Genomic DNA, 11,219 nt, shown 5'->3' on the forward strand with positions numbered 1-11,219 from the left:
AAAACAAATAGAATAAATAAACAAATAATTTTATACATTTATGATAAAAGTAGTGGTAGAACTCCTGAGTCAATGAAATATTGATTTTAATATTACAGGTACTTTGTGTATAAGATATCGACATTACAAAATTAAGAAATACATTCTTAAAAGATTGTATGTGTAATTAATAAAACAATTGTGGATCTGTTTTGTTTAATAAACTCAAAACTATTCTTTTTTTAGAGCATTACAAACAGTACATGCACCTTTGTATTTTTTATATTTTATTTTGAAAGGAAATCTGAACTAGGCTGTATTGTATTGTCCTATTAATATGAAACGATTTGGGGTCGTCTTATGTTCAAAAAGTCATCAAACATGAAATATTTACAAAATAACACCTTTTGGTTTTATTTGTATAGCCGTCTGATTCGTCACAAGGTTTTTACAGTCGCGCGTACAAAAAGATAACGTTTAGTTGTAAGACTTTATTACGTCGACAAACGTGGTCCTTGGGTGTTCTTTCAAAAAAGTCGTCCGCGTAACATTCGTCGCGTTTACATAGAGTACGTAGCGGTGACGACGCATCTATATAAGTTGACAAATGCATTCTTTTTTTCTTGTTTGCGAAAACATTCAGCAGGACTACAACGTCTGTGCGAAATTCATTGAATCTCCCAAGCTTCTGTAAAGGCAACTTACGGAGTCATGGCAGACACTGAAGTGTAAGTTACACCATCTCTTCCAAAATGTATTGTAACATATTTAAGTACAGTTTGAATACAAATAGCTTTGCCTGTTTTTTTTTTTTTTTTTAGAAAATGTTGTACTTTAATGGTATTAACGGAAGTTCAAGATCGATTCAAATATCATTGATGTCGAAATCCCTGGGCTTGATACAAGCTTAATGAGCTCGATATTTTGTTCATATTGTCTTTACAAAGGAAAATATAAACACGGGATGGCTTTGAGGACAAAAAAGGATTTGAATGAAAGTCAATATGTTGTGCTTTTGTATATTTACCACTGTTTTGCTTACATTAACAATGAAATTTGATTATAATCATGTTTCATGAGGCTGTACGGTGGATGAGTGGTTAGGATGTTGGCCTCACAGCGAGGAGACCCGAGTTCAATTCCACCCGCAGCCATCTCTGGAGTTTGCACACATTCCAAAAACATGCTAGGTTAATTGGCGACTCCAAATTGTCCATAGGTATGAATGTGAGTGTGAATGGTTGTTTGTATGTGCCCTGTGATTGGCTGGCGACCAGTCCAGGGTGTACCCCGCCTCTCGTCTGAAGACAGCTGGGATAGGCTCCAGAATCCCCCGCGACCCTCGTGAAGATAAGTGATAGAGAATGAATGTTCGAGGAGTTAAAGGCAGAATTGTAAAAAATTAGATAGACTACCTCATATAATGAGGATAAGCAGTATTTTGCTAATGTAACCCACCTGTAAAGTCAGTACCTTGCTGGTTTAGTATTGGTGAGGACTAAGATGTCTTATGCAACCAAAGAAAAATGTTCAAACTGCTGCTGCCAATAAAGATTCATTTCAAACCACTGTTGAGCACATTTAAATACTTATCTTCCCATAAAAATATTCATTCATTCATTCATTTTCTACCGCTTTTTCCTCATGAGGGTCACGGGGGGTGCTGGAGCCTATCCCAGCTGTTTTCGGGCGAGAGGCGGGGTACACCCTGGACTGGTGGCCAGCCAATCACAGGGCACATATAGACAAACAACCATTCACACTCACATTCATACCTATGGACAATTTGGAGTCACCAATTAACCTAGCATGTTTTTGGAATGTGGGAGGAAACCGGAGTACCCGGAGAAAACCCACACATGCACGGGGAGAACATGCAAACTCCACACAGAGATGGCCGAAGGTGGAATTGAACCCTGGTCTCCTAGCTGTGAGGTCTGCGCCCCATAAAAATATAAAAATCACAAATATATAATTGTGGCCTCATTGTCTAGATCTGAAGACATGAACAACCTTCAGCTCGGGGGGCGGTCAGTGAAGGATGACTTTCCCAATCTCAGTCAGCACAACAACCACATGGCCAGGTTCTTGACCTTGGAAATGTACAACAAGCTGAGGGAGCACTGTACCCCCAATGGCTTTACAATAGATGATGTCATCCAGACAGGCGTGGATAATCCAGGTATACAATAACCTCATTTTGGTGATTTTGACTACAACTTGGAGAAACATTGTTGACTATGATTTATGGATGTGTGCAGGCCACCCCTATATCATGACTGTGGGATGTGTGGCTGGAGACGAGGAGTCATACGAGGTTTTCAAGGACTTGATGGACCTTGTGATTCAGGACCGACATGGAGGTTACTCACCGACAGACATGCATAAAACTGACCTCACGCCTGAGAATCTTCAGGTCTGGCAGCATTTTTCCGTGGATGATGCTGATGTTGAGATTTATCAAATATTTCTTGTGCCTCTTTAAGGGCGGCGATGACCTAGATGACAACTATGTTCTGAGCTCCCGTGTCCGAACAGGCCGTAGCATTCGTGGCTACTGCCTCCCGCCACACTGCAGCCGTGGAGAAAGACGTGCAGTGGAGAGGCTCTCCGTTGAAGGTACTGAGAAGCCGTTATAGTTGTCTGATTGATGGATAAATGGTGGAATTCTGTTCTGCAGCCCTGGATTCACTAACTGGAGACCTGCAGGGGAAATACTACGCCTTGAAGAACATGACTGAGGAGGAGCAGCAGCAGCTGATTGATGACCACTTGCTGTTTGACAAGCCAGTGTCCCCTCTGCTGCTGGCCTCGGGGATGGCCCGTGACTGGCCTGACGGCAGAGGCATCTGGTGAGATGGTTTAATCTTAGACCTGCATCAAATTTGATAAAAATGGAGAAGTCCATAACGCATTTCCCTTTTACAGGCACAACGACAACAAGACCTTCTTAGTGTGGGTGAACGAGGAGGACCATCTGCGAGTGATCTCCATGCAGAAAGGCGGCAACATGAAGGAAGTTTTCACTCGCTTCTGCACCGGACTCTCTGAGGTTTGGAGAAAACTATCTTTTAGAGTTAAGGGAATGAGAAGATAAGATGATTGAGTGTATTTATCTGGTACTTTGAAGTTGGAGTCCTTGTTCAAGGAAAAAGGTGAAGCTTTCATGTGGAATGAGCACCTGGGCTACATCCTGACTTGCCCATCCAACCTTGGGACTGGACTGCGTGCTGGTGTCCACGTGAAGCTTCCAATCATGGGAAAACATCCTGATTTTGAAGACATTCTTAAGAAGCTGAGGCTCCAGAAACGAGGAACTGGTACATAGAACCTTTTTTCATCTTAAGTGGTTCAAAAAGGCAAACTGAAGCTTGTTTGTCCTCCAGGTGGTGTAGATACCGATGCTGTGGATGGAGTCTTTGACATTTCTAATGCCGACAGACTGGGCTTCTCTGAGGTAGAGCTAGTGCAGAGCGTGGTAAATGGAGTCAAGGTTCTGGTGGAGATGGAGAAGAGACTGGAGATAGGCGAACCCATTGATAACCTCATGCCCAGCACCCAGTGGTAGAACCAAATAACCAATTGTCATATTTTGAAGTAGGTTCTGGCTTCACTTTGTATTTCTTCTTAGCGTAAAAGAAACGGTCGCGTCTGAGCCTGAGCGGAAAAGGCTGACAGCTGAGGAAGAGTTCCCAGACCTGAGTCAGCACAACAACCACATGGCCAAGTTCTTAACCCTGGACATGTACAAAAAACTGAGGGAGCGGACTACAGCTAATGATTTTACCATAGATGATGTCATCCAGACAGGCGTAGATAATTCTGGTACTGGTAAAACATGATTCTATCTGTAGATGTTCATCTTGCTGTCCCTTTTCACCTTCTACTGTTAATGTGTGCAGGTCACCCTTTTATCATGAAGGTTGGCTGTGTGGCTGGAGATGAAGAGTCATATGAGGTCTACAAAGACTTAATGGACCCCGTCATTCAGGACAGACATGGAGGATACAAACCAACTGACAAGCAAAAAACTGACCTCAACCCAGAAAAACTAAGGGTACATAAGTAATTGACTCCAACCACAACAGGGATGTTTATCCTGATTGTCTTTTTGCCATCCAGGGGGCCGAGGACCTCGACCCAAACTATGTTCTGAGTTCCCGTGTTCGCACTGGTCGCAGCATTCGCGGCTTCTGCCTCCCACCTCATTGCACCCGCGGAGAGAGACGTGCATTGGAGAAGCTTTCAGTCGAAGGTAATGACTTAAATTGTTGAAATAACTGGTGTTTGCCCCCTAACCTGATTTTGAATCCAATTTAAATATTAGTCAATGACAAACAAGTAAGGCTGCACGGCGAGCGAGTGGTTTGCACACAGACCTCACAGCTAGGAGACCCGAGTTCAATTCCTCCCTCGGCCATCTCTGTGTGGAGTTTGCATGTTATCCCCGTGCTTGCGTGGGTTTTCACCGGGTATTCCCACATTCCAAAAACATGCTAGGTTAATTGCCGACTCCAAATTGTCCATAGGTATGAATGTGAGTGTGAATGGTGGTTTGTCTATACGTGTATGTGCCCTGTGATTGGCTGGCGACCAGTCCAGTGTGTAGACAGCTTGGATAGGCTCCAGCACTCCCGCGACCCTCGTGAGGATAAGCGGTAGAAAATGAATGAAGAATGAACAATTTAAAAACTGCATTAAGGGAGAAAAAGTTCTAAGACCAAAACCACTGCTGAACAAAAAAGCTTGTCTCAATTTTTCCATAAAATATCATGATGATCCCAAAGACCTTTTGCAAAATACTTGGTCTGACGAGACAATTTACTGTGTAAATTCCCATTACATCTGACTTGAAAACCATACCTGCAGTAAAATATGACGGGTAGTGTAATGGTCCATGGACTGTTTTGCTTCAGGACCTGGAAAACTTGCAGTGTACCAAAAAATGGAGTGTCTGGCCAACTGTTTGTGACTTGGGTTCTGTAGCAGGACAATGTGGGCCTAAATACGTCCACAGCCCTGCATAAAAAATTGCATATACAGTTCCTAAGGGTAGAGCAACCAGGGGAAATCAGGGGTAATCACTTTCACACAGCCATGAAGGTTTGGAATTGTTTCTCCCTTAGCAGTGTTGTCATTGGCTCATACTTAAATTTGTTTAAAACTCTGGTTGTAACTAACAATAATTGGCCTGTATTTTGTGCTTTACTGTTTATGCAAATGAGTATGGAACTATAATAGCAACTTCTGCTGTTGCAGTTCTGGAATCCATGACTGGAGACCTGCAGGGGAAATACTGTGCCGTTAAAGACATGACAGAAGCCGAGCAGCAGCAGCTAATTTTTGACCACTTCATGTTTGACAAACCAGTTTCTCCTCTGTTGCTGTCAACTGGGATGGCCCGTGACTGGCCTGATGGCAGAGGCCTTTGGTGAGATCGTTTATTAATTCGTTAGCACACTGAAGTGTGAAGTCATATTTATTTAAACAGGCATAACGAAAACAAGACGTTCCTGGTGTGGGTGAACGAGGAGGACCATTTGAGAGTGATCTCCATGCAGAAAGGAGGCAACATGAAAGAAGTGTTCACTCGCTTGTGCAATGGAATCACTCAGGTTCATCATAGAAAAATGATAAAAATCTTTCAAATATAATTACATATCAATCTTGATGGTCTGTTCATCTTCTGTAGATGGAGTCATTGTACAGGAAGAAAGGTCATGTTTTCATGTGGAACGAGCACCTGGGCTACATCTTGACTTCCCCGGCTACTTTGGGAACCGGACTGCGTGCTAGTGTCCACGTGAAGCTACCAAACCTGAACAAGCATCCTGAGTTTGATGAGGTTCTTAAGAGGCTGAGGCTCCAGAAACGTGGAACGGGTACATACATTTGGCCCAAGTGGTGTTCTTGCTGTAAGTAATAGACACTTTAGTTTCTGTAATTCACTAATGTCACTAAATGTTTCACCAGGTGGCGAGGACACTGCTGTTGTGGATGCAGTCTTTGACATCTCAAACATCGACAGACTGGGTTTCACTGAAGTAAGGCTGGTCCAGATCCTTGTTGATGGGATCAGGGTGCTTGTGGAGATGGAGAAGAGGCTGGAAATGGATGAATCCATCGACGACCTGATGCCCAGCAATATTGAATTGAAGGGGCTGACGGTGAAGGATGAGTTCCCGGATCTGAGTCAGCACAACAACCACATGGCCAAAGTCTTAACCCTGGAAATGTATAAAAAGCTCAAGGATCGTACAACTCCAAATGGTTTCACCGTAGATGATGTCATTCAGACCGGCGTGGATAATCCAGGTACATATCATCAGTTTGAGATAACAATAATTAGACTTTGATTTGCGGGGTTTCTCTGGTGTGAAGGTCACCCCTTCATCATGACTGTGGGCTGTGTTGCTGGAGATGAGGAGTCATATGAGGTCTTCGGGGAACTGCTGAACTCCGTCATTGAGGCTAGACATAAAGGTTACAAAGCCAAAAACAGTCACAAGACAGACCTCAACCCAGATAATCTGCAGGTACTGTTGAAGTATCATGTCTGTTAATATTTGTACTACGGAGTTACAAATACTTTTGTCCCCAAAAGGGTGGTGATGATCTGGATCCTGAGTATGTTCTGAGCTGCAGAGTCCGAACAGGTCGCAGCATTCGAGGATTTTGCCTCCCGCCACTGTGCAGTCGTGGAGAGAGACGCGCTTTGGAGAAGCTCCTTGCTGAAAGTAAACATCACACTAAAAAGTGAATATCATAAGAGGTAGTTTAATAAAACACTGGAATTTCAGCCCTGCAGTCATTAACTGGAGACCTGCAAGGGACATACCACGCCTTGAAAAACATGGCTGAGGAGGAGCAGCAAAAGCTGATTGATGACCACTTGCTATTTGACAAGCCGGTGTCCCCTCTGCTGCTGGCCTCGGGGATGGCCCGTGACTGGCCTGACGGCAGAGGCATCTGGTACGTCAACGTATTCTCACATGTTTGAGAACATAATTCAACTTGTTTTCTTTGAAGGCACAATGAGAGCAAGACATTCCTGGTGTGGGTAAACGAGGAGGACCATATGCGAGTGATCTCCATGCAACAAGGAAACGACATGAAGGAAGTGTTCACCCGCTTCTGTAGAGGTCTCACTGAGGTTTGTAGAAACATCTGGAGTAAAATGTTGTAGCTATTATCTCATGACATTTCTTCCATTTTAGATTGAGTCCCTGATTAAGAATAAAGGTGAAGCGTTCATGTGGAATGAGCACCTGGGCTACATCTTAACTTGCCCGTCAAATCTCGGGACTGGCTTACGTGCAGGCGTCCATGTGAAGCTTCCAATCATGAGCAAGCACCCTGAGTTTGAAGAAGTTCTAAGGAGGTTGAAGCTCCAGAAACGTGGAACTGGTACATGGTCAAGTGTTTTTTTATTAAATATCTCAAATCCTTAAATTTAAATATCTGTCCATCAGGCGGCGTGGACACCGATGCCGTTGATGGTGTCTTCGACATCTCAAATGCCGACAGACTGGGCTTCTCTGAGGTGCAGCTGGTGCAGATGGTGGTGGATGGTGTTAAGCTTCTGGTGGAGATGGAAAAGAGGCTAGCACAGGAGGAGTCAATCGATGATCTAATGCCGGCCAACCTTGAGCTCAACGTGTTTTCGGCAAAGCAAGAATACCCGGATCTCAGTCAGCACAACAACCATATTGCAAAGTTCCTGACCTTGGACATGTACCAAGTGCTGAGGCAGCGTTGTACCCCCAATGGCTTCACTATCGATGATGTCATCCAGACAGGCGTGGACAATCCAGGTACAGGAATTTGGTTGAAGAGTCGACACTGTTCACCCCACGATATCACCTCTGTGCAGGTCACCCATATATCATGACTGTGGGATGTGTGGCTGGAGATGAGGAATCTTACAAAGTCTTCAAAGAGCTCATGGACCTTGTGATTGAGGACAGACATGGAGGTTACAAACCAACAGATATCCACAAGACCAACCTCAACCCAGACCACCTGAGGGTAAAGTAATTTTATCAGAATAATCCGATTGATCTAAAATACATAATTTGCATCTCAGGGAGGTGATGACCTTGATCCTAAATATGTTCTGAGCTCCCGTGTCCGAACGGGACGCAGCATCCGTGGCTTCTGTCTGCCACCACTCTGCAGTCGTGGAGAGAGACGTGCTTTGGAGCAGCTCTGCACTGGAGGTAAAAAAAAAATCAATAGTGGAAGCCAAGTGGGAAAACAACTTAACCCTGTGGTGTTCCTGCAGCTCTTGAATCACTTAGTGGAGATCTGCAAGGGAAATACTACGCCTTGAAGAACATGACCGAAGATGAACAACAGGCTCTAATAAATGACCACTTCCTGTTTGACAAACCGGTGTCCCCTCTGCTGCTAGCCTCAGGGATGGCGCGTGACTGGCCCGACGGCAGAGGCATCTGGTGAGATGGTAAAATTTTAACCGTTGCATGAAAATAGCAAATTAGAGCAGTTTTTTCCTTTTTAAAGGCACAATGACAATAAGACCTTCTTAGTGTGGGTGAACGAGGAGGACCATCTGCGAGTGATTTCAATGGAAAAAGGCGGCAACATGAAGGAAGTTTTCACTCGCTTCTGCACCGGACTCACTGAGGTTTGTGTGAACATTGAATGGCTATGACAAACATTTAATAACCTGATTTTCTGGTGATCTTTAGATTGAGTCCGCCATTAAGGCGAAAGGTGAAGCATTCATGTGGAATGAGCACCTGGGCTACATCCTGACTTGCCCGTCCAACCTTGGGACCGGATTGCGTGCTGGAGTCCACGTGAAGCTACCATTCATGAGCAAGCACCCCAAGTTCGAGGACATTCTTAAGAAACTGAGGCTCCAGAAACGTGGAACTGGTACATATAACATCTCTTTTTTGATGCAATACATATACAGTAAACCTCGGATATATCGGAAATTCGCTCACAACGGACAGATAAAAAAGAACCAATTTTTCTGTAAATTGCATATATCGGATTTTTTATAACGGATTTCGCCTATTTCGGACAAAATCTCCAGTCCCGTTCCAATGCATTTCCATTAAATTTCCCTCGCATATATCGGATGGCCGCATCGTGGCGCTCCGATTCGCGGAATCGTGACAGGCCGCTATACGACGTCATTTGCAGCGTTTGCAGCGTTGCCTGCGCGTCCAGGTACATTGGAAACATAGTCAATGAAGTGCCTTTTTATAACGGATAAAATCCGATTTACGCATATACCGGATATAAATCCGATATATGCGTAAAACGGACATTTTCCGGTATACGCATATAACGGATTTCGCTTATATCGGACAAAACCAGTGGGAACAATTGAATCCGATATATCCGAGGTTTACTGTATAATGAATACATTTTGTCCTTCAGGTGGTGTGGACACAGCTGCTGTGGATGGAGTCTTTGACATTTCCAACACTGACAGACTGGGATTCTCTGAGGTACAGCTAGTCCAGATCGTAGTCGATGGTGTAAAGCTCCTGGTGGAGATGGAGAAAAAACTGGAAAAGGGTGGCTCCATCGATAGATTGATGCCTGGCAAACTTAAAATGAAGAATCTTCCAGCTGAGAAAGAACTGCCAGATCTCAGTATGCATAACAGCCACATGGCCAAGGTCTTAACGCTGGACGTATACAAGACACTGAAGGAGCGGAAAACCTCTTTCGGCTTCACCATAGACCGCGTCATTCAGTCAGGTGTAGACAATCCAGGTAATTTGCATCAGGATTAAGTCGATTTGGTTAGGGCATCAATCTGATGCGTCTTTTGCAGGGAACCCTTTCACCATGACGATGGGCTGTGTGGCTGGAGATGAAGATTCCTATGAGGTGTTCAAAGAGCTTTTTGACCCCGTGATTGAAGACAAACATAGAGGCTATAAGCCAACAGACATGCACAAGACTGACCTCAACCCAGACGGCCTGGTGGTACAGCACATGTTTACATTAGATGGATATAATATATGGATTTGTACCTGAGATGAGATTTTTTTCTTAGGGCGGCGATGACCTTGATCCAAACTATGTTCTGATTTCTCGTGTCCGAGCGATTCGCAGCATTCGTGACTTTTGTTTCCCGGCTCAATGCACTCGTGGAGAAAGACGTCTTGTAGAGAAGCTCTCAATCGAAGGTAAGAACTTGGATAGTTACCAGTTACCAGTCCATGTAAACAGTAGTTACAAATAGTATTGGTTGTTTTCTGCAGTTCTGAATTCTCTTACTGGAGACCTGCAAGGGAAATATTACTCCTTGAAGAACATGTCAGAAGAAGAGCAGCAGCAGATGATTGAGCAGCACTTACTGTTTCCTAAACCAGTGTGTCCTCTGCTGCTGGCCTCTGGGATTGCACGTGACTGGCCTGATGGCAGAGGCATCTGGTGAGGAACAATATTTGATTTGGGTTTAGAAATATAAAAATTAAATTTGTTTTTTTGGCTTTGAAGGCACAACAGCAGCAAGACATTTTCTGTGTGGGTGAATGAAGAGGATCATCTCAAACTGATGTCCGTTGAGAAAGGTGGCAACATGAAGGCAGCATTTTCCTGCTTCTGTTGCGGAATCAAAGAGGTTTGATCAAAAATTATTTGGTTGACAGTAGATGATTGTTAATTGATTTTTTTTTTTAGGTGGAATCTGCTTTCAAGGAGAAAGGCCATGCATTCATGTGGAATGAGCACTTGGGCTTCATGATGTCCTGCCCATCCAACCTGGGCACTGGTCTGCGTGCTGGTGTGCATATTAAACTACCAAACTTGGGAAATCATCCTAACTTTGATGAGATTCTGAAAAGGCTGAGGCTTGAGAAACGCAGAACTGGTACACACAGCATCCAGAGTTTTCCCCAAATTGTGCTACATTTTCCAAAGTTGACAAGTTTTTTTGTTCCTAGGTGGTGCGGACACTGATGCCGATGCTGTCTTTGACATCTCAAACGCTGACCGACTGGGTGTCTCAGAGGTGCAGCTTCTGCAGATGGTGGTTGATGGTGTTAAGCTGCTGGTGGAGATGGAGAAAAAGCTGGAGATGGAAGAATCTATTGATGACATGATGCCCACCCAGAAATAGAGCCAGCACTCCCATTTTAGAGTCTTGTGTTGAAATACTGTACTGTTTAGGTGGGTCTGAAATAAAAAGGTCTATGACAATACTGAGATAGTTGGAACGATCAGGTCATGTGAATACATCGTTGGCATCG

The 11,219-nt window shown here is 44.1% G+C and overlaps 1 protein-coding gene across 1 annotated transcript; it reads left to right on the forward strand.

Annotated features, from left to right (window-relative positions):
- Positions 1 to 517: 517 nt before the first annotated feature.
- On the forward strand, positions 518 to 11,169 carry LOC131140687 (creatine kinase, flagellar-like). Its single transcript, XM_058091350.1, is given in 33 exon segments — positions 518 to 707; positions 1,974 to 2,161; positions 2,241 to 2,412; positions 2,414 to 2,598; positions 2,660 to 2,831; positions 2,908 to 3,031; positions 3,110 to 3,299; positions 3,366 to 3,543; positions 3,611 to 3,804; positions 3,882 to 4,094; positions 4,097 to 4,234; positions 5,239 to 5,410; positions 5,471 to 5,594; positions 5,672 to 5,861; positions 5,953 to 6,294; positions 6,361 to 6,515; positions 6,584 to 6,716; positions 6,780 to 6,951; positions 7,009 to 7,132; positions 7,197 to 7,386; positions 7,452 to 7,793; positions 7,853 to 8,057; positions 8,059 to 8,198; positions 8,264 to 8,435; positions 8,503 to 8,626; positions 8,691 to 8,880; positions 9,394 to 9,735; positions 9,797 to 9,951; positions 10,022 to 10,154; positions 10,230 to 10,401; positions 10,468 to 10,591; positions 10,651 to 10,840; positions 10,914 to 11,169. Coding segments are annotated over 33 exon segments (5,838 nt in total). The 5' UTR covers positions 518 to 690; the 3' UTR covers positions 11,090 to 11,169.
- The last annotated feature ends 50 nt before the right edge of the window (positions 11,170 to 11,219 follow it).

This window comes from Doryrhamphus excisus, chromosome 13 (genome assembly GCF_030265055.1).
Source record: "Doryrhamphus excisus isolate RoL2022-K1 chromosome 13, RoL_Dexc_1.0, whole genome shotgun sequence".
In the NCBI taxonomy this organism is placed as follows: Eukaryota; Metazoa; Chordata; class Actinopteri; order Syngnathiformes; family Syngnathidae; genus Doryrhamphus; species Doryrhamphus excisus.